This window comes from Spea bombifrons, chromosome 5, assembly GCF_027358695.1.
Source record: "Spea bombifrons isolate aSpeBom1 chromosome 5, aSpeBom1.2.pri, whole genome shotgun sequence".
In the NCBI taxonomy this organism is placed as follows: domain Eukaryota; kingdom Metazoa; phylum Chordata; class Amphibia; order Anura; family Pelobatidae; genus Spea; species Spea bombifrons.
This window is the reverse complement of record NC_071091.1, coordinates 64,538,161-64,563,410: the sequence shown is the minus strand read 5'-3', so window position 1 is coordinate 64,563,410 and position 25,250 is coordinate 64,538,161. Positions and strand designations below refer to the sequence as shown.

The following is a 25,250-nucleotide window of genomic DNA, read 5'->3' as shown; positions in this document are numbered from 1 at the left end:
AGGACTGTTGGTAGGTATGCAATTCATTCAAAAAAGATAATATTTAGAGCTTGACTTTGCAGATGAAATCTGCCCTGATCCTCAAGTTATTTAATAAATCAGTGCAGTATGAGTCTGTTTTAAGTAATTCCCTAGATGTTGTCATAATGAAGACTTATTGATAGCAAAGTGAGCAAAGTCACCAATAAGATTTGTTTTGGACCAAAAGATAATGTTTCATTAAAAAGACAAAATTAAATCAGTCAAGTGTGAAAATACTGGATGTGGTTTGAGTTTTACAAAATAACTGTTATGACTTACAAAGGCTATTTCTGAGAAGACAAGAAAAATGTATGATCCTGTGACAGCATTGCTAGCTGGTTCCTAGAAATTCCAGTTTAATTACATTAGTTTAGCCAACTTTGCTACAACACAGTTTGTGAAATGTCTACCTTTCTAGATCCAACCCGGGCCACTCTAAGTGTTATTATTGTGAAGTGGAAGTCTAGGAGAAATAACTGCTCAGCCACGAAGATGTATTGACCTGATTGCTGAAGTGCATACTAATCACCTATCCTCTGTAGCGTCAGTTACTACAGAGTTCCAAACTGCCTCAGGAAGCAACATCAGCACAAGCATTGTGCTTGAGAAGCTTCATGAAATGCGTTTTCATAGCCAAACAGCTGCACACAGGCTGAAGATCCTTGTAAGCAATGTCAAGTGTCAGCTGGAGTAGTGTAAAACACCACTGGACTTCTGGAGCAGTGGAAATGTGTTCTCTAGAATGATGAATCACATTTCACTATTTAGAAGTCTGAAGGATGAATCAAGGTTTGGTGGATGCCAGAAGAAAGCTAACTACTGGGGTGCATAGTGCCTACTGGAAAGTTTGGTCGAGAAGGGATATTGGTTTGGGGTTGTTTTTCTTGGTTTGGGCTAGGCCCCTTAGTTCCAGTGAAGTGTAATGTTGATTCTACAGCATACAAAGACATTTTAGATAATTGTATGTTTCAAACTTTGTGGCATCAGTTTTGGAAAGCCTTTTCCTGTTACACCATGACTAGGCCCCTGTGCACAAAGAAAGGTCCATAAAGACATGGTCTGACGAGTTTGGTGTGGAGGAATTTGAGTGGCCTGTACACAGCCCTAACCCCACTAAACATTTCTGGGATGAATTAAACCACTGATATTGAGCCAGGCCTTCTCGTCCAACATTAGTGTGATAGAAAGACAATGTCACGTGCATGGATAAAGCTCATGTAGGTATGATGGTTAGGTGTCCACATACCTTTGGTCATATAGTGTATAATATACTGACGATTAAACACATTTTAATAATATAAAAAATGTAAATTGGTTAAAATTAGAGAGGACATTGAAAAGCTGTATAGGTGTAATAGAAATGCTAGAGTGTCTATTCACTAAGGGTCAAGAAAGTTCTTGAATGACTGGATAAACCATGGTAATTCATTGAACCTCTAGTAGTAGCTACAGTATCATATACATTAAAGTGCATGTGATGGCTGGAGTTTCTCTTTAACTATATATATATATATATATATATATATATAGTATATGCTTCATGTTCTTACTAGTATATATAAAAAACATATCAAACATTCCAAAAGGAAGCCCAGTCTGTATCCGCAGATGCAAAACTTTTTGTGTGTGATCATTTCCTGACGCTACTCAAAATATAAAATGCAGAATCATAGTAATCAAGATTAAGATTTTTCATTTCAGAACAAAAATATATTTTTTGAATTATACATATTATCTGGTAATTAAAAGTTAGGTTTTCCCATAACACAATTTATGCTCAAACATTAGAATTGCATTAGGTTCACAGCTTCCCACTGAAACTTAATATGTTTCTGTACATAATAGAATGTTTACTGCATTTTCGTTGTATTATAAACCTGTTCATTGCTATACACCAATACTTTTCTTTATAATTTACTAGCACGCGTTGCACAGAGCAATATGAAAACATTTTTAGAAGAATGCACACAAAATACTGGCGTCTTTTCTTTTGACTAAGCCTCTGATAGACATTCTTGAGGGCTTCACTCTAGCCCTAGAACTTGTGGACACTACCCAAAGCCTACTCTTGTGAGACGCGGCCAGGACTGCCCAATGACGTTGGGGGCGGTTCCACTGACATTGCGGGAAACACCCCCCTTTAAAGGGAAAATTGGCGGGGATGTCAAGACCCCTTCCTGCGATCCGGAGGATTCAGGTGTTGAGAAGTCGGTGCTTCTCCCAGAGTTCTCTGGGCCAAACAAGGTTTCCAGGTATGCTTCTCGCCTCATATGGGGTCGGGGCTAGATTACACAGTGGTGGTGCTAGCCCCAATTAGAAGTAAAGGTGCAGAACAGATTGTGCGGGGAACGTGCTGAGACAAAAATCACTCTTCTACTCAGAGGCCAAAGGTTGTGATTGCTGAAGCCTACTGGACAAAACTAGAAGATACACAGGTATGGTGATGTGAACATTATTCATGTGCATATCTGGGAACTCTTTGGCCTGGAGGCATGGTATATTCCATCCCACTCTTTATAAACCTCCCACATTGCCTTTGAGATGTTGGTTTTCTAGTTAAGGGCAGTTTGTGGTTGGTCAACTGCCCCACATATCAGGAACATTCTGAGAGTGTCGCACTTGAGTGTATATTTAGAGCTACATGATATTATGATGTGTATGTGCAACTTGTAAAGACATCTTAACTTAATTTACAAATGGGACCTGACAGATCATAGACAGGCCTTAACAATTTGTACCAAGATGTTATTATGGTAGTTCTACCATGATAAATTACATAATTCATCCATGAATAAGTAGCTACCGTACTCTGGGATAGTCACCTATACTAAGAACTGAGGTGTTTTATAATTTCAATGATATCATCTGCTTTCAGTTAAAGATGTATATATTTCTAACCCATTAATGTTATTATTTAATTATAAGATTATAATTACTATATAATTACTATTCATAAGGCTACCTCTGTGGTCATATTAAAAAAATACAATAAATTTAAAAAACAGCTAAGGAGAAATTGGTGATAAATCATGTGATAAATTGACAATGTATAGAGAGAATAATACCCCCTTAAAGGGTATAATAACCAGATTCCATTCTCTCCTACTGCTTAGCACTGCCCCATGTGATGTACATTAAGTTAGTATTGTAAAGGATTGGAATACTATTCTCATATTGTGTGTTGCTTAAAGGGTTATTTCCTTTTTGCATCAAATAGTTCAATCAGTGTACTTGGTACAGAAGATGGTAAAACAAAGCTTCAGACTGCCAGCTGTGATTTCATTATCACACAGTAATGCACGATAAAAATAGCTTGTGAGTAGGAGTTAAAAGTTACTGTGGCAAAGGCTAACACAATCGGAAACCATGTTCCTATGCTCTTTTCTTAAGTATTTCTTATGTAACTTACTACATATGTGTGACCCAGAAGGAAGTCCTCTGTACAAACCCTTGTATTAATGTAAATAGAAACTTCCACTGCCGAAACATTGACACATTTTTATCATGACACCAGATTTCTGTTGACAGCTTCTACACATATATACCTAAACCTTCTCCTCAGTGTATAATATTGGATGTGGTTTAATTTAGAACAATAGACACGACATTCGTGGTGAGGTTGTGCGCAACATTTACTAGTTTTGATCCCATAGATGTAATTTACCATCCATGTCATATGAACTACTTCTTGTACAGTATGAGATGTGGGTTTGGGTCATTAAAGCTCATGATACGAAATAGCTCAGCTAAAAAGTAAATTACATAAAAGTATAAAAACTATTTCCCAATTCACAATGTTAGAAATTCTGTTATCAAAATCAATCAGGTCTTTCAATCTAGCATTTGGTTAGTTGGAAGCCACACTTCACTTAGCCAATCACAATAGGAGGCCTGATTTTTAAGCAAGTACATTTTGATGATTCTAAAATAGGATTTATGAGATGAGTCACTGATTGACTTATTGGGACCAAGGAATGCATTAGACATACATTAAGTATTTTTTTAGAATGCACAAAGAAAGCATGAATGACAGGGCATTTTACACCATTACCTTACATGCAATATTTTTCTGGGCATGATAAGGTAAGAACTACAAAAGGTGACTGTATATTAAGGTTAATAATGAACAAGTAATAGAAAACCCCAAAGATAAATGTGGGGAACTAATTTTTTTATTCCATTCATCATCTCGGAAATCCTTATGGTAAATCTTAATTTCAAAATGATACCTCAAGATCAGGGTTAATGAGTATTGGGCCAGCTTGGATCATTTTAAGTTGGCAGAGGAAATAAATAAAAAACTCATGCAAAAAAGGGATAATGGCAAACTGTCTATCCATTAGAAATACATCCTGCACTAAGCAATGCAACAGTATTTCTAAACATACAGTGCCCTTGGAAGATGTATTATGTACTAATTAACTCACTGATCTGTATTGGTTTTCTTATCTGCTGTCTAAAGTAAAATAAACCCATATCTGAGGAAGTTGATCATAACAGCTTGTTTTGGATAGGTTTGCAAATCAAATCAGCATTTCATCAGAAGAGAATAGAGCGTCTCCTTATCTCTTAGTAAATTAATAGTGGATGCATTCAAGTGTGTAATAACAGTGTGTTGTGCTTTGGTTTTATTTATCAGAGTATTTAAAGGTCTTTGGTTGATTAATTATGAACCCAGTGGATACAAGCTGCAAATGGTCTATTAAAACCATTAAAATAAGCAGGAGATCAATCATTATTGATTAGACTGGAAAACTGGATGTCAAAACATGTAGATTTTAAATGTATTTCTCTCTAAGGGACAGATTTGCGAATATTGTAATGTATACATACAGTTAAAGAGAGGTCATCTTAATGTGGTGTGAAGAATTGGCAGTCAAACTGCAGCTAGCCATAGCAAGGTCTCCATGCACTTACCCGACAGCCATCCTCTGCGCAGTCACATCAGGCTGCTGTAACGTCTGGGACGTGCACTAGGGGCTTATCCGTGACATGCAATGGGGGGTGGGGCAGGCTCGGCGCCGGATTTTAAAACCCAGAACTGCTGTACAGAATCACCCTAGTATGGCCCTTTGATTGTTTCCTGGTGTATCTGCTTATGAATACTGGCCTGTTTGACTACTCTGCCTGTACTTTGCTGATCTGCTCTGTGTCTGTGTACCATACCCGGTTCTCCTGACTACCTGCTCTGTGTAGCGACCTTGCCTAAGTCCGACTACTCAGTGTACCAAACCCGGTACTGGCTGACTACCTGTCCTGTGTACCTGGCCTGGTTTCTTATCTTAGTGTTCAACCCTTTAGTAGGTTATTCAGGGTGAATAACTCCTTTGGTCTATTTTTCTGGTTCTGGCTATGTGACAACAACTTTCTGTTACACACAGGTTTTACTGTTCAACTTACTGGGTTATAGGAATTTAACTAGTATAAAAGGTATTACCCTTAGAGGGGGAACCTATGTCATATAGTGCTATCCACCATTTTTTTGCCACGTTTGTTTATTATTTTAAAAATAAAAAAGTCCTACTGGTCCCTGAAATGCTTATAACCTGTCTACTTTCTGTACTTACCATTATCACGGATCGCTAAAAGAACCCAAGAACCCTCAGTGGTAAACCACACAGAACCATTTCTGGAGCTACATTTTTGTATCAGGAATGGAACAGCTCTGTAAGCAAATATGCACCATAGATGTTTCAGTGTACTAGACAGAGCTTTAAAGAAACAGCTAAGAACTCTTTGTGCCCATTAGTGATGCAATGCTACTTAGAAAAAGCTTTAGGTTCAAATATTATATCAAAATTACCCCCCCCACACACACACACACTATGTAGAATGGGATGTAGAATGGGGTGTATTGGGGCTGCATGCCTCCTTTGGGGCATGTACTGCAAACACAGTTCTACAACTTATAAAAGAAGAATGGATGATTCCAGGGGACAATATGCCTCTCCCAAAGTCACAGGATGGCAACAATAAATGTAGTCATCGCTGAAGTAGTCATGGTCAACCCATAACCTAACATTCATTATACAGCCACACTAAGGGGACATTATGCTGAAAATCTCCACAGAGGCCATTGGTTTATAGATTATACCTCTGTAAATACATTCAGCAATATACATGAAAACCTCATTTTTCACTTTGACATACGCTTGTGTATAAAACAGAACCATTTAATTCTTCATAGATTGTGTATTGTTATATGTCACATATCTAGTGCATAGGCATACATTTATGATGGATAATTAGTTTTCTTAAAAGCCCTAAGTGTAATTTCCTTCTTATACATGACTGCTAACGTCTGATGCTAATTTAAATTGCATTATCATTTGCTTCGACGTGATTAATGACCTCAGTTTATGGGTCTACCGCATACTTGGTGTCTGCATTACCAAGCATGTGTATATTGTCCTACTGAAGTAAACAGATGCTAATTAGGAGTGATAGGACTGATAGTCTAATCTTATGTCCAGCTGAAGATCTTTTCATACACTGTGTCCGATGATAATGGATCCAATTACTTCAATATGGAAACTAGTCTGAATAGTGACAGCCTATGAGACATACTTAGTTATAGATTCCTGATTGATTAGTGTCAATGCTACATGTATAAGGAACAGACAATCAATTTTCAATACATGTTAAAACCAAATAAAATGCCACAAGATCCATATATTATTACTTTTAGTTTTTCTACAGTTGGATGTAGTTCCAACTTATACACATTTATATTTTATTCTTAGTATTCCAATGCACACAAAATATATTTCAGTTTTAATATGTTTCTCTGAGGTTCTCTATAAGTAGAATGTTGATATGGTGAACACTTGCATGCTACCATAACTGACAATCTGATTAACAGAAGTTAATGTGACACCAATATAATGAATTAGATAAATGTGGAACCAATTCTGTAAAGCAAGAAGACATTTGTTTACATCCCATAGGGAAAACGCTTTGTGAAATATAATTCATCTTGGAGTCTGGAGGGAAGAAGAATAAAGTCGTGTAATCTGAGGTCACCAGATTTACCAAGGTCAATGTGCTAAAATGGTAAAAAAGAAAAAAAATATTACACACAAGAATCATTCCTATGGAGACAAAATAAGACAGACAGTTGTGTATTGCGCACAAGTGATATTTGATATCCACTTCGGACAAATATGTATACCATTCTAAACATGAGTTGGCATCCCTGGGGAATTCCCTCTGCATTCAGGGCTGACTTGGCACCAGTGACGTGTTCAGGCCTTGGCTGACTAGGCCTAAGGCACCATTCTCCAAGGACTCAGACCCTCTGATGCTGCTTAATGGGCCTGTGAAAGGGAAGATCTTTGATCTCAACTGGATTATTTACTCTATGAAGGACTATGCCTGGCTGATGCAGCCTCCATAATGCTGTACCTGGATCCACATATCATATCCCAGAGCTTAGCAGTAAGGACAACAGCTGTGGCTGACCTGTGTTACGACAGCACCCAATGTGAACATGTCACTGCTTGGCCCTATATAATGTTTTTTTAATAAGGGGTGATTTACTGAAAGTTACCATATTTATTCAACTATAGGTTATGCAGGGCCAGTTCTGTAATACCGTGTTGGCATTGAAAGGGTTTCATTGTCACTGTTATGTTTTGTTTTTGCACATAAGATGTTTATTTCAACTTTCTAAGATGTGTTATCTTTCTGTAGTTTCGGTCTGGAACTCATATGTAAAATTGCAACCTTTAAGTTGTGGTTGCACTTAGTAGTTTTTTTTATCGTGTGCGCTAAAGAATCCACCGTTGCTATTTGGATTTGGTCAGAAAGTAGAATCAGTAACTATACATTTTCTACCAATGTTAACACTAATTAAAGTTTAAGTGGAAAATTAAATTAAGCCCATAGTGCATTTTTAGCAGGCATAGACCAATGTATTTTGGTACATTTATCACCTGTTATGTTACATACTACTTGTTTTGTCCTATCCACCCATTGTACAGCGTTACGGAATTTGATGGCGCCATATATATATATATATATATATATATATATATATATATATATATATATATGAAACCAAAGAAAAAATGGGCACTCACGGGTCTTTGCAGTAAAGTGCATTAAGCACAATTTTATTTCAACCAGCACAGGCTGTGCTGGTTGAAATAAAATTGTGCTTAATGAACTTTACTGCAAAGACCCGTGAGTGCCCATTTTTTCTTTGGTTTCATATATCTGGCTATTTTTGGAGCACCTGGGCAAATAAAAGCCTGGGTATATTAATAAATTCTCTGAGTGTGCAGCCGCTCCCTTTGGTTTGTATATATATATATATATATATATATATATAAAGCAATTGTCATTACCTATAGTGCAGAACAGCTCACATTATTTGTGCTGTTACAATATCCTAGATCACACTGAAAGGAGGGAGAGAGGGGGACATGGGTTATGGATATAAGAAAGAATAATGGGGAACGTTAAAGTATAATCCCAGAAGAATCAATATTACATTTCATAAAAATAATGTACATTGATCAAATATCAAATACAATATCAGTGACAGTTTAACATGAATTATAGCTGGTATTATTTTTTTTGTTTTGCTCATTCCGTGTGTACGTTTTAAGATTATTTTTAAAATGGCAGTTAAAAAAGAAACCTTTTTAAAAACAACAACGAAGATATATATATTACACAAATTATTTTGATGCAAAATGTAGTTCTCATTCTCATTCACCCCGGACACATTATCCGGGCAGCTACTTATACTTTACTATTATGTTTTGCCATAGAAGAATCACAAAATTAGAGAGGAAGCATCTGGGATACACTACTAGTTTAAACACTGGAGCGAGAAACGTACAAGGTACAATAATGGCCTTTTTTCATCCAGGGAAGCAAGCAGTCATTTATTGATGCACTCTTTTTCACTAAATGAGAGGTCTTTCTCTTCTAAAGGGATGATTCTACGATACCCATCAGGGTGCTTTACACAGAAAACCCTGCAGAAAAATGGTTAGGTGGGGGTGGTCTGTTTTTTTAGTCTAAGGAACAATTATGTTCCATGAGCATTCATGACTTAGTTTTCTATGGACGGACATTTTTTTCCTTCAGGTTGACCCTCCTTTCTCCTTTTCCTTTCTATTAAGTACAATATTGATATTTGATTTTTTTTTTTAAACTTCTGTATAAAGAATTACAAATAATATATTTAAGCCTAGGCTATAGCATTGCAACCTTATTATTACTATTATTATTTGCATTCATTCTGTTATTTATTCATTTATCTATGCTCTGCTTTGACATTTTTAGTGTATCCTGCATGTTGTTCCCATCCAGCATTACATTAAAAGGAGAACAAAGCATCTGGGTGGATGGTAATAACATCAAGTCATACATCTCAAGAAAACACATGGTCACATGAGAATTTACTGACGGTGATGAGGTACATTAGACAGGGTAAGAAGATTTAAAGAAATATGTACAGCAGGTATTACAGGGAAAAGCAAAACATATACTCAGTCTAAAAGAGAGATATGGCATTGAGGAATTGCATATACATTATACATGAGTTAGCAGAAACAGAAAGCAATGGGAAGTAATCAATGTGTGAATTTGGAGTAACCATGCGCTATGCCTCAAACTGTGCAGAAGGAATATTTGATATTTTATACAGCTTACTCTCTTCACATATTTGTATTTTTCTCAATGAATTCCCATCGGAACATAGTGTCGTTATGCTATTACTTTTTCATATATACATGAATGGGATATTTACATAGGTAGCATCATTGTGTTAAAATGATGCAGCTTATGTGGATGTTCTACCAATATTATTAAATATAACATTTTCTTTTACAGGTTTTTTACCTGAAAATGTGTTCATTGGTTTCATTGTCAATAAAACACATTGTGCAGCATTGATTATATTTATAGTGTCCACATTTTGGTTACAATAAACAAATACTGAATTTTAGACCATGTTATTGTGAATGTGGTTGGGACTACATAAAACATGCATTTAACATCATTCTAATAGCTTCCCGGAACATACAGAATGAAACTTAATATAATGATTTGCATGTCTTACCCAACATTATCTGGCCCTTTAGCTGGACTGTCTGCAGTAAAATTATATAATTAAATGTGTGATCATAGTTCTGCCTCGCAATTTCTTATGTCTGCACTGGGTAGGTATATTTCAAGCCTATGTTAGTATGTAATTCAATACATAAAATATCTATGCTTCATTACAGATTAAATATTGCTTTAAGGTACAAACTGTTAATTGCCAAAAACATTTTCTCCATCTCTATCCTGGGATCTTCATTTGAAATCATGCTATAAGCAAATATTGATACAGCAAACTGTTTTCAGCTGTGTGGCTTAAAGCTATTCTGTTTTCTATCATTTCATTATAGACTAAAAAATGGTCTTCAATTACATGACAGATACATTTATTGGAAAATTCTACTGGAGGTAGGAAATGGGGCTGTTCTAGAAGTCTGCTGAGAAGATTAAAGCCGGACTTCTCTAGACGGTGGATTTTAAGGGGTGATTTAACCATTGGTTTTATCTCCTGTTATCATGAGGCAAAGGGATATTTTACAAAGCCTTTTTCATAACAAATACACTAATCCATTTGCAGACAAGCACTGGTATACAAGGCTTTTATGTGCTTTTAAATGCGTCTTTTTTGTTCTTATACATAGTATAGTAGAGGCCACTTCTGTCCAACATTGTTTTGTTGACAGTGCATTTTAACACGCAAATAGCACATTCATCTTCGCCCAAAAACGACTCCTTGTTAATGAAGATGTTTATGTCTGCCCTACCATATTTAACTGTCCAGGTTATTGTAAGGTTATTCTCTCTGTAAAGCATAAAGGAGGTCTGCAATTACATAGGAATTTCCTAATGCTGCATTTGCATATTATTTACGTAGCATTGTCACGAACATCCAACTTCGTACAATTCTATTTTAGTAGTTTAATAGTACATCATTATGCATATTCTTTGGTTAACATTTAACTCTAACCTTAAAAAGAGAATTCATATAGAAGTTTCAAGACATTAGAATAAAGCAGGTGAGCTGATGACTGAATCGCTGAAGTATTAAGGAATCCTATGTTTTATTGTTAACCAATTTAAATTATATGTGTATGTATATAATTCATTGTTTTATATGGCTCCATCATATTCCGTAGTGCCATACAATGGGTAGACATACCAAGTAGTATATAACATACCAATTTGACTTACAGAAACAACAGCTGAGGGGCCTGCTCAAAAGAGCTTATTATTATTATTATTATTATTATTATCCTTTATTTATATAGCGCCAACAGTTTACGCAGCGCTTAATACAATACATAAATTCAAGGGATATGACAAGAATTGACAGACTAAGACAAACCGATACATTTGGTGGAAAGAGCCCTGCTCGCAAGCTTACAATCTAGAGGGAAATGGGGTGACAAACATAAGGCACAGAGAAAGGGTGAGAGGTAGTGTGGTGGTTGTATCGATGACAAGGAAGTTCTAGCAGCTAAGATGGTATGCTTCTCTGAAGAAGTGGGTTTTTAGATGTTTCTTGAATGCTTACAATTGATATATACGGTATACTGTATATTCATTAGAAATCAACCTTGTGCAAAAACAGCAGTAATCTTAACTTCGTGTTCTAAGGATGTGTGATTATTTTTCTTGCCTAGCTGAATCTGGCCCTGGGAGCTGTGGAATGGAGGGTCTGGCATTTATGTTCAGAAAAAGATATTAATCATAATGGTTTCGCCAACACTTGCCACTAAATTCAGCTTTACTGACACAAAGCAGTCACTTAAAGAAACACAAGTTATGTGACAGAATTTGCAACACTGCAAAGATTAAAGAACTCTAAAATGTTTCCAAATGAACAAATCAAAGATCTGCCATTTATAACTTAATTATGTAGTTTAAGTTGTCCTGTGTTTTAAGAGGCTTGGGGTTGACCTACAGCCTCCTGCATGTTAAACAAGCCAGAGAAAGATAGTAGAAAATTCATTCATGTAACCTCATGATCTCAGGCTTTCAGAGCTTCTTTGAACAGATGGACAACTAATTATATATATAGACTTCATAAGGCTTAGCAGTGAAAGCCACCCGGCTCCTCTAAATCCAATCAGCTCAGCTAATCATGCTTACTTTATCTTTGTGTTACCTTATTGTTTGTAAATTTCTACAAGTCAAATAATTAAATTATAGTTTACTCTCATAATTAATCAGAGACGCCACTAAAAAAGAGTATATACTTTTGGACAGGGATTTCCAAACTGTGACTCTGCTTTCAATGAACTCAATGTTTGGTATTCATTTTGCAAATCAACAGTTATGTGTCCAGAAAAAAAATCTTTATTTCTAAAAAAAAAATAATGAATTAAATTTAATAATCATCTCAATAAAAAGTTGTCTTGTTTGCCAGATCTGCAAGCAGGTTTATTAATTCATATTTTGTATAATTATGCATGTATTTTGGGGAGATTGTTTACTTTTTGGCCAAATGTTGGTATTTATCTTTTGAAATGTATACTTCTTTGTCCTGATCCTCTCCCTACTACTACCACCTATTGTCACCGCTCCTTTTGTTTCAATTAAACATACTACTCCCTTGAATTGTAAGCTCACGAGCAGGGCCCTTAAAAGCCCACCATTCCTGCCAGGAACTTTGTGTAAAAGTACCATAAGGCTAAATGGAAATCTTATAGGCAGGGTTTTCAATTCCTGATGTATCTGTAAGTATTGATGTATAGTTGTGTATGTGTTAACTGGCCTATTTAAATTGTACAGCCCTGTGTAATTTGTTGGTGCTTATCAAATAAAAGATAATAATAATCATGTTTAACCCCTTAAGGACAATGGGTGGTCCGTAAACCCATTGAAAACAATGCATTTTGAGCCCGTACATGTATGGGCTTTGTCATTGAGGGGATAATAATTGTACCCCATTTTCTGCAGGGGATTCACTGATGTGGATTCAGTTTGGTGTTTCTATTTCTGGAGTATACCATGGCCTAAAAGTGAAAGACCAGATACTTTGATGTAATGCAAGGACATTTTACCAATTGAGACCATGGTAGATAAGTGGAAATGTCTTCCAGCACAAGTTGTAGAGGTTAATACAGTGAAGGAATTTAACCTTGCATGAAATACATGTAAAGCTATCCTGAATATAACTCAAAACCAAGGATTGAATAAGGTTAGATTATTTTGAAGCAAGAGAAATGGGCTCCAATATCCATATGTCCATCTCCCTGTCTGTCCATCTACGTCTACTCTTACTTGTTCTTGGTAATTGGGAAGTACATTGGCACCAGTGTCAGTCTGCTTCTTTTAATTTGAGATTTTTTCCCTTAAAAATGGTCTCTATTTGATTGCTAATCCTTAGGTCATCCATAAAATGAATTGCAGTGTAATTTACAATAGTTGTAGAAATATGGCCCTGATGAGGCTGTATTATGGCACTGTAATTTAGATAAAGACGCGTGCTGGAATTAAAGCAAATTGACTTTTTTTGGGGAATGATGACTGACATACACATTAAACTTCCAAGTGATATAGATGCATTAGGTTCGGTAACACATTATGATTAAGGAACAAGCATTAAGGTGCATATGATGGCAGGAGTGTCCCTTTAAAAGGATATGATTTAGAACACATAGGTCCTCTGCTGGTAGCACTGTACACACTAAGCAATCAGTGTGTACAGTGCTAGGTGCAGTCACTACTGGGCAGCAGAAAGACTCTCAGAACATCTGTTACATAAATCCCTTGGGGAGAGCAAGTGCATCCTCTTGTCTTGTGGTAGATGTACAATTATTGACTCAGAGATATGTCTTGTTTATGCTTGCAGATAATTAGTCCATTGATCTTTAAACCAAAAAACACTGTAATGGCACCTGTGGCAGAATCATGTTTCTCCTAAAAGGCTTGTGCATTGCTGCAGTGTCTTTTACTCGGTGAAAACTTTAGCTAACTTTTAATTTTATGATTTGACATAGTGAGCAGCGATGTTTTATGGAAGAAGCTGCCCCAAGTCAGTATACCCAGCCACCTTCCAGACTAAAGCCGAGGAAGACCCCTGAAAGCCCCAATAATATGTGACAGCTGCATGGTCACAATTGTAAAAAGTGGCTCAAGGGCTTCTTTTACCACTTTTGCATACCCTCTCAAGAGAGCAGGGCCGGCAGCAGAAATTTTGGAGACTAGTACAGGATTATAGCCTGGGCCCCCATGCCCCTTTCTTCAGCTTGCCCCATGCCCATCACATTGGCCTGCTTCCTTTTGCCATGTTCCACCAATCCCCTTGCCTTACAATCATGCTCTAAGCACACTTTCTGGGAGCAAGGGTGAGCCTGGAGTTAGTGGTGCCTGGCTGCAGTATTTTTCCGGGCCCCTATAACTAACACACATACATTCTAACACACAAACTTATTCTAACACCAACTCACTCTAACACTGTATACTTACACACATACATTCTTTTTCCTGCTCCTCCTCTCCTTCTTCCAGGTGACACTAACTCTAGGCTTACCCTAAACAGTCCAACACCATATGCTAACACCCACTCACGATAACACAATACACTGACACAAACACATGCTGACACCAAATACTAAGAGACATGCACACTCACACTTACACATGCAAACACCAGATGCTCATACACATGCATACACATACACATGCATGCTAAAACTAACTCACTAACATGATATGTTGACATACGCACTCATGCTGTCATACAGTAACCCACACCATCCGCTTACACATGCTAACACCAAATTCGAGATTCTCCCAAGTGAGGATGCACTGTAGGACAGGCTAGGGCAGATACATGCATTCCTGGCTGGAATAATCTCATTCTTCTTTGAACACTTTCTCTTAAAAAGACCAAAGATATTTTAAAGATGCATCAAGAATTTAAGGAAAGTTTATTCCTTTTATATTTTAGTTGCAAGCTGCTTTTTCTGAGTGCCCAGGATTGTATGCATTGTCAGGCTGTTGTGCAATTGCTTTAATTTTACCCTAGAACAACAGGGACGATTTTAAGTACAGATGTGGTATGAAAATGTTTCTCATTGAAGGAGTAGTGAGAGAAAATCATCCTTCTTCCTTCCAGTTAGCCTGCAGCTTCCATAGAAGCCAGATTTATTTTGAATCATCCATATTTCTAAAAATATTTTATAGACAATGGCATTTTGTTTGCAATTTACTTTTAAATAAAATTACTCTTTGTTAAGTAGCAATCATGCCACAAATTGCATAGGTGAATGCAACTTGGTAACACAGATGGATGTTACTGAATTGGCATCTGGGATCGTCTTATCTTGACTACTCTGGCAATCTTTGGGTTAAGGGATAGGGCCAACTACAAGTTAAAGATTTGGGCAACCAAAAATGTAATGCTGTTATAAAGGTGTTATATTCAGCACACTAGGTAGAGCATTACCAGGTAATAGAACTATTGCTGTGTTCTGCTGTCTTAAATGCATTTGTGATCTGAGCACCATGGCCAGGGTCACCTTAATCAAAGCTGTCGCTCAAGATTCCGTGAACCATCTCATGTAATGTCTTATGGAATTAGACAAGTGGCACATCTGCATGCTATGATCAGACAAGGCACTCAAGAAAAAGCACTGATGTTGCTTAACTTATAATGCCAAACTTGATACTAAAATCAACTAGGCCATTAGTCTGCCTGAAAACTGAATGCAAACAAAAAAGCAAAAAGAAGCGGATGAGGTAATGCAAGTGAAGCTGTAACCCCACCCTAAGAGGTGCCTAGGAGTTAGCCATTAGACTATAAATATATTTATATACACACTGTGGCAATGTAAGAAAGGCTTTTTACGTAAGCCATAGGCTGGTGTGCTCTCTGTTTCCTGCCTGAAAGGGTTAATACAGCAAGGTATAAAAGACAGCTCTAAAGGCGTTCGGGTGTCTGACTGTCGGTGAGAGGAAGGCTGTGAGCCTTGTCTTCAGAAAGGTGGTGTATGGTACTAGGTGTTAAACAGTTTTGGATATGTATTCTCTTTTTGTAACCTCCAAACTGGAGTAGAATTTTACTTCTCTTTTGTTTAGTTGCTGGATGCCTGATTTAAAGACTCAGTCCCTTGTAGAAAATAAAACACAATAAAACCTTATCTGGATGCCAAGGTGAATAATTTTAATGTTATAACACATTTTTAAACTTACCTGCCCTTGTAATCATTATTCTCATATTTTTGCATCAACATAATAATTTCCCAACTTAATTAACTTCTCATCTCCATAAATATCTCCCAATTCCCTTAGTATCAGTTAGGATATAAATATTTGAAAGCATTAGAATTTATTACAAACGATAGTCTCTCACAAATGTTTATCTGAATCAATAATTAATACCAATGTAAAGAGGTTCTGTTCAGTGTCCAAAGGGAAGCAACAAAAACATCAAACGTATTTTACAACAGGCAATACAGCCAGACTGTTACTATAGTAACCATGGCTAAGATTGCAGCTATAAAATGAATCTGGACATATAAAATACTAACTAAATGCACTTTATTCCCCAGTCACAACCTCACATTCACGGCAGTTGTGGTTTCACTAGTGCCCGTGAATGTACTAAAACCGCAACTAAACATTTTATTATGCATTGTAGAGTCACGCAGAGTTCGATAAAAAGTTCTTTTAATTAAAACTAAGTTGAGCATCATCATTGCTTTTAGAGCAAAAAACCTTGACAATTTATTGCTGTTCTTAGTGAGGCAATTTCAGCACTTCCAAGACAGACAGCTCCTACATCAAAGCGCTCCAACTTGTTCCCTTTACAGGCTACAACTATTAAACTACCCATCACCTTAAAAAAAAACTTCTTAAATTCAGAAAAAGTCAATATATAATGTTTACATTTTCAAAAGCATTTAAAAGTATTTTTTAAAATGTTTGTACTAAAAAAAAATAATAATTCAATAAATATGATTTCAGTCTACTTATCGTGATGCAGCCATACAAACCATCTCACATTTCCTGTTCCTTGCAGAATTATAAAACATGTTACAAAGATTTAAAAATGTGTTAACTGGACCCACAATGGGTAAGGCTGAGGGATCATCTACATGCTGGGATCCGTAAATGTTTTAAAAGAAGAGACATGAAATACAAGTGCAGATCTCCTTAAGAAAATATCAAAAAGCTGACATCCTTTTACAATTATTTAAAGGTCTCACTGATTAAAGTGTTTTTTTTAACCACTTAAAATGAATCATCCTTATTTGCGAGTTCTTTCCTCAGTGACAGTTGACACAAGCATAGGCCGTTAAAACGCTTAAGCAAATATCATGAAGTAGCCACTTATCCAACACAATATAAATATTGACACTATTGTCATGACACATTCCCTGGATAGTTCTTCTGGAAGAACAATATCTTACTACCAGAGACTCCAACGAAAAAGAAATCAACCTATTCAGCTGCAACCGTGTGAATGAATAATACCATAACACTACCGAAACTCCATGTTTGATTGACTGGTCTCTGTTCAATCGTCTGCCAGCCACAGCACTCCAATCTCCATGGCAACAGATCCCTTTTATTCAGAAAACATACTTAAAAATACTTGTATGATAAAATTAGCCATCCGCTTAGGCTCAATTCTTAACTGAAATCTCATAGTTGCCTCAATTTACAGCCCCGTGATAAAATGAACCATTTAACACATTTAACATTCATACAACTATACAAAAGAATTACTCTTAAGGTCAGAGTATTGGTTTTATGCACATAAAAGTGTATCAATTACAGATTTCATAAATTAGCCATAATAGACATATCATATGAGTCCAGCTGCAAATAAATATATATAATGCAAACATAATAATATAGAAATGCCAACAACGTCATTTGAATCATACATCTAGACATTTAGAGATGTACTCTAAGGCGTAGTGAACTCAAACTAGCGAATCCTTTTCTATGGGAAGAGTATGGGTCAGTATCATTTGTAACTAATTCTGGAAGATAATGGTGGAAAACTAGAATTCTGTCTTTAGTACCAATATCCCCTCCCTGTCATCATGCCATACAGTAAGTATTATGATGAGCCACTGCAGGCCCTTCTTTAATATGGGCTGACTTGGGATACTTTAATTCCAATTCTATGACTCCATGGCAGCCTCTGTCTCTCTGCCTCCACTAAATGACTCCTGCTGTTTATACTGTGGGCATGTGCTCAGAAAATAATGCTAATCATTAATGTGTCATTTAAAAGACACACACAGGAGTCCAATGCAACCAAATAAATGACAGCCATGTGAGGCTGGAGGACGTCTTGTGACAGATCAGGGACATGTCACTTCTTGGGCTGTCTCTCACCTGTGCAGTATCCCATAGGAACACAATGGAACATGACCAAATGTATCAGAGGGATCGTGTCAGCACCAGCTGCCCGGACAGCTCCGCTCGGGGATGAGTAGGAAGCTCTTCTTACCTGTCTCCAGGTTGAGGGAAATCCTGGCCTCGGCGAGATAAGGGGTGTCACTTTTTGACCGGACTCTCCTGATGGGTCGCCGGTCAGTCTCCTCCTCTGAAGATGCCGCCATTAAGGGGTGAGCGGTGAACAGGGTCGCCCGGCGAGCTAATGCGGTGGGAAAATCAAAACGAGAAGAAGAGGAGGACGGGAAGGAGGAAGGAGAGGAAGAGCGAGGAGGAGGGGGAGAACACAGAAGAGAGGGTGAGGAAGAGGCAAATGCATAGGAAGAGAAAGGGGGATACAGAACGGCATGGGGGAGGGGAGAAGGAAAAAAGGCAGAAGGAGACAGGGAAGGGGAGGAGGGAGAAAGAGAAAATGTGTTAAGGACCTCTATGTAGATGGGAACCGGATCAGAGAGCAGCAGTGAATTGGAGGTGAGGCGATCCCTCCCCCCAGCTCACATGTCAGTGATCACAGCAGAGGCTACGGGTGTGATAAACACAGATTCCGGGGCAGGCGCCACCATCCTGGGTGTTCTACTCACAGCAGATTCCTCCACGGGGTATAAAGGGATTAGGCTCCTTGCACTGCAAGGGACCTTTATGGGTTAATGCAAAACGCTTCCGAAATGGCAAGGCGTATAAAGGCTGAGCTGCTGTGATATTTCCAGCACAATTACCTTACTGGAAAAGTGTCTCTACAACTAAGGAAATCACCATGTTTAATGGTGTGTGTGTGTATATATATATAAATATCCCATTAACTTAAAGCCTTATATATAATATATATAAATATATATATATTATAAATATATATATATATTTGTTCTGTAGGGCTATCCAACCGTGTGGGTTTGGTGTGTAGAATATATACTTGAACAAAGACATGACCCTACACTCTACACTTTAAATACTATTGGGATTACAGGGGTTAACTACTAAGACATATCACATATATGCATTTTGAGTAAACAAGGTTAACATTGTATGTGCTTCTTTCTCCAAATACACCCCCCCATTACTGTATCTGACTAGAGAATTTTAAGGTGCCATTTAAGGTTTCCCATTTTTGCTCCAATATTTTTTTCCTCCAGATTCTAGAACTTGAAACCCCTTGTTCAGATGTCCTATTAAGCTGTCTGCTGCCCTCTTGATCTAAGCGTAGGTCATCATTTGAACTACCTGAGCAAGGAATTCTTTAACCCACTGTAAAGGGGACAGCATGACATGTTGGTTCTGGATGGATTGCTGTAACGGTAATAATGTTTAAATATAGTAAATTTTAAAATTCAAATGCATAGTAGACTATCCAGAACAACCTATTTTTATTATTGGAGAGGAAAAAAGGTGTCTTCAATGTAATGATTATAATCATTCTAATGTTGATTTCCAATCATAATAATAAAGAGGATAATCGTACCCCTTTTGCTACCTCTTCCACAACAAAAAGTCTTCATTTTGGGAGTATTATACATAGTTACAATGTTCCTTGGTTACTGAAGTATTCGCTGTACTCTATACCTAGCTAAAAAGCAGTTATCCTTGTGTCCAGTAGATGTCTCAGCTGTCTACCACATCTTGTATTTTGAAAGGACTACCTGATTACAGATCAGTATCTTTTAACCTATGAATACCACTATGTCAAGGACTACTTTTTTCAGGAGAATTAATATAGGGCCAGCTGCAGACAATAAGGGGTATATTCACTAAACCAACAGTTGCAGGTGAGAAGAAATATTTTGAATACTATACTAACTGTGCTTTAGAAGCAATCATTTCATCCAAGGAGATGCAGCGTGGCCCTGTGAAATATGCAGCGCAATCTGTGTCATTTCTAAAACACCATCTCACCTCTTTAGTTACACGAGGCCAACTTCCTACGAAGACACTTACATAATAAAAAGTTAAATCAGCATTCCAGTCCTATATTTATGTTAAATTCATATGGACTCTGGTGCATTTTATGCCATGCATATCAGCACATGCACACTTTAACTCCTCCCCCAGCTGCATCTAGCAAAAGCAGGGAGCATACCTCAGTATGCTTCTCGCACATGTTCAGTAGAATTCCCATTTCTATTTAAGGGATGTAGCAGCTCATCACATATATGCCTTTTGAACCTTGACAGCTTACAAATGATGGGCTGCTGCTGGACATGTACAAGAAGTGAAACAAAAATGAAACAGAAAATATATTTGTCTAACTCCAATAATTATAAACAATGCATTCATCAATGTATGCAGTAAAATGCGTTGGAGTCCATGTAACATACTCAAGCAAGCATTAAATAAAGTTTTGGGGACTAGACTGTTCCTTTAAGATGATGTGTTAACATATTCCAACCCACACTAAAACTTAGATTGTAAGCTCTACATGATGTGGACCTTGTCTCCTAATGTATTCATACCTATTGTACTGTGATCAAAATGTCTGTCCTTGTTATAGGACTGCAGTGATTGTACATCGCCTTTATTATACTAAGGTTCTAAGTACATCTGTTCACATTAAATGAATAAACCCATAAAAAAATAATTTTTTCTTGGGAAATCATCGTATGCCTTTTCAGCACATTAAGAAAAATGTAAATATTAAATGTTATTTAACATTACAAAGAAATTTCCTACTGTACGATTATAGGAACATACGTAAGGTATTACAGCCGGAACATCATTTACACATTTTAACAATGAAAAAACTAGCTATGATATTTTTCTCATTTTATTAACTGTATAGGTATATTTCAATCAGTAAGAGACTGGGCTAATTTAATTGGCTGTACTTCAAATATATTGTGATGACAATGAAAGCCATACTTTGTTCATAATTTGTCAGGCAATGTGCTCAATGTGAGTGACATAGGTAAAACATAAGATTTAAAATACTTCTGGATAAGAGATGCCTGCTGGGGTTTTACAATGATTTACTTTTTTTGTTCTGTACTAATAAGAGAGCAATAGACTTTTGAACAGAGCAAAGCAGGCAGTGACTCCTTATAGGCACTTATAGGAACTTCCAGAAGCATTTCTGTACCTCTCTTTTTCTGTGATTCCGCCTGCATAATTCTGACTTATTGCAGCACTTCCACAAAAGGGCAGAGCCAAGGCACCCCCTATGTGGACAGCCTCTCACCCGTTTCTCCAATCAGGGGAGAAGGTGAGAACGGAGGCTTTGCCCTTTTGCGAAAGGCCTTGGTAACGGCGCTGATACCAGGGAAGAAGGGGACGAAGAAAGTCGGAGTGACTTGTGATCCCTCATTTCAGGTCAGGAATATTCTTGCATGCGTCAGGGAGGGGAGAGAAACAACAGCATTTCCAGGAAGCTCCAAGGATTACCAGGAGAGTTGGGACCTCTCCTCATGCTTGTTTAAATTCCCTCACATATACTCTACAACTTTTGATTAGAGGCTATTCCATTTATCTACCACCCTCTTACTAAAGCAAAACTTCCTTACATTACATCTAAACCTAAGATGCTGTAGTTTTAGATCATGACCTCTTTTTCTAACATTTCTCCTCCATAAATACATGGTTGGATGAGTTTGGTGAGGAACTTGACTAGCCCACACAGAGCGCAGACCGTCGAACATCAGTACCTCAAAAATGCCCTACTGGATGAATGGGCAAAAATGGTCAGATGCCCAATACTTTTGGGCATCTAGCGTGTGTAGTGTGTATGTATATATATGGTGTGTATATGGTGTGATATAGCACTATAGCTATATTATTTTTATCTTACATCAAATTTAATAGAATAGGATATAATTTTTTTTAGCACAGAAAAATACACAGGGATACAATTGGTTATAAAGACAGTATATGTTATAGCTTGTTGGTCCAGTGAGAAATTAGGTTTCTATTTTAGAATCAAGAAGCATTTTCTCCCTTTTTGAGGCACAATTGGAAATTGCTTCAATGTGGCTGTCGCCTTTTTCAACTTCAAGGTCTAAACACAACAATGCACGAATGGATCGCATGCTACTATTATTAGAGCCCACCATCAATTTTTATTGTGGTTATCGATCATTGATGTGTACTGATGCATTCAATAATTGTTCCACAAAGTAAGTAAGCATCAATAGAAGCCCTGCTGTTGCATATTATCCCCATACACAACTATATTTAAACCTCAGGCACTTCTAAGTTTGAATATTAAAATAGAATGAAAAACAATATGGACGAGGAAAGAGTATCAGAGTCCTTAAATGTTAGTATCCAATTGCTCTAATAGGCAGCAGCATATTTTTTATAAAGTGCTGTGTGTACCTCACTGCATGTTTGACTTTGATATCTTCTTCCATTATTGCTACAGAATGCATACCATCTGGAGCTCAACCTCTAATGTACTGTAAAGTTCTAGCAGTTGATCGCATAATCCTAAAGCTATGACCAAAAAAGTGATATAGACATAAGGCATAAATGGCTGCTGGAGAGAAAAAGGGGAAATTAATCACTGGAATCTACCTAGTATGGTGCAATGCATTAGATGCATTTTTATTGCTTTTAGGACAGTCTGCATTAGAACAATTATTAGTTGTTCAAATAAACTTACGATTTGAAACTAAAGTGTCTTACAATAGCACTGGTGGAACCATAATGTGAAAGTTAGTTGCGTTTACTCAATGTGATAGGTGACCGGATCATAAACAAGGTGCATAGCAATTTACAAGCTTGTTCCAGATGCCTTCTCTAGACAGCATGCAGTCACTTTTGGTAGCTCAAAAAACTTTTGGATGCTTATTCTTCACCACAACTATTACTAAGGTCACTTTGTGAATAAAATGGGCAAATCAGAAACTATGGGTTTCTATGACGATTGGTCCTTGTATCTTTTGCCCAGTGGAAAAGACTATTACTATTTTTTACCATAGAAAAACAAGTATTTTGGTAAATTTCTCTATAAAAAGCAATTACATTTTTATCTAGAGATTTAATCAAAGGACTTGTTCTGCCTGAAACTACTTGGCACTTCCATTCAAGGCAGACGATGGCAATTAACCTGCACTGCATAGCAATTATTTAATAAAACAGGTATTATAACAGCTCAGGGTAAGGTTTCACAGAGATGAGTGAAAAGATAAATTAAATATCCATATTTATATATTCTTTGCTCATCTGTCTTCCTTCTCCTACACTACTAGCTCATAAATGCGGACAGATTATGTTTTTCATACCATGCGTTGAAATCAGATGATAAAGTTGTATGATAATAGCTACTCTCTTTTTATTAATACATGATTCCTGATCTTGCTTGTTAAAAACGCACACTGGGAATCAACAGTTTTAGTCAATTAGGCATGACTTACAAGTTGGTAAATAAGCTCCATACAGTAACATGATAGCTGGGTTGTCAAGGTTTTTTTTTACCCTTGTAGAATCACCTCCGATTCATTTTTGCCTTTCACTGCCCCCAGCTAGGTTCCAGGTGTTCTCCTGCATGGAGAACATTATTCTTTGGAACAGCTAGGACATTAAATAGATAGTTTAAGTCGTGTTTACTTAGGAAATCGCAGCTGAATAGCAACAGTATTTACTATAAAATGTTAGTCCTCATGTCCATACATGGGAACTCTCTGGGTTTGACCCGGTGAGCACTGCTTCTCCGGTTCTCCGGGTCAAGACCGCATATATATATAGCCTTAACCCCTTAAGGACAATGGGCGGTCCCTAAACCCATTGAAAACAATGCATTTTGAGCACGTACATGTACGGGCTTTGTCATTAAGGGGTTAAAAGAACAAAAGGAGAAAAATGAATGTAAATACATCAGCAAATAGCTTAAAATGTAATAGTTTGTCGACACAGAAGCTTCCATTTTCTTTACTTACCATCAGAAAGATCCCCATAATCATATCAGACTGACACCAGAAATAAAGGCATTCAAACCAGACCAGTAGGTAAAAAAGAAACACCCTTAAAAATATTTTTTGTGCATGCCAGGCCTTGTGTGCAAGGTTTTTATAATCACACCAGCTGCAGTGAGGAAAGGGTCAAAATCTCTTTTGGATCAAATGGGATTCATCATTGAGTCCTGTAGGAGCTTAGTTTAGTAAATGACAAACCTTTAGTTTTAATTGTCAACTTTTTTACTTGAAGATGTTTCACTTGATTGTAGGAAAAAATTATGCCATTATTTAAAAAAAAAAAAACACACAACGTGACCATGGAAATTACGGTTCAGTAATCCTACCGCGTAGTCATTTGACCTACATGGATTTGCAAAGGCGCTTGACACCAGGGGCGGGCTGGGCCGGGGGGCAATTGCCCCCCAGGCCGCCCGAAATCTAATCTAAACGGCCGCTGGGTGCTGATACCGCCGGCCGGCGCTACTTTAATACTTTTTTTTAAAATTTAATATGGCAAGCCGGATCGGCTATTAAATGAAAAAAAAAATAGTATTAAAGCAGCGCCGGTCGGCGGCATCAGCTCCCAGCGGCCGTATGCGATGGCCGCCAAGTGATGGGAGCAGCGTGAGGGGTGAAAGCTCTGCCCCCTCGCACTCACCTTTCACCCCTCACGCTGCTCCCATGACTATGCGGCCATCAGAGTGCTGGAAATCGAATCTAAACGGCCGCTGGGTGCTGATGCTGCCGGCCGGCGCTACTTTAATACTTTATTTATTTTTAATATGGCAAGCTGATCCGGCGTATTAAATAAATAAAAAAGGATTAAAGTAGCTCCGACCGGTGGCATCAGCACCCAGTGGCCGTTTAGATACGTTTTCCAGCAGTCTGATGGCTGCATAGTGATGGGAGCAG

General features: G+C 37.4%; 1 protein-coding gene across 2 annotated transcripts in view; it reads right to left on the bottom strand.

Annotated features, from left to right (window-relative positions):
* Positions 1-25,250, bottom strand: part of PHACTR1 (phosphatase and actin regulator 1) — a 132,346-nt gene that overhangs the window by 90,042 nt on the left and 17,054 nt on the right. For both annotated transcript variants that reach the window (XM_053466009.1, XM_053466011.1), the window contains exon 2: positions 18,515-18,661. In XM_053466009.1, coding sequence (XP_053321984.1) covers positions 18,515-18,661 — 147 coding nt within the window. The remainder of the gene's footprint in view (positions 1-18,514; positions 18,662-25,250) is intronic.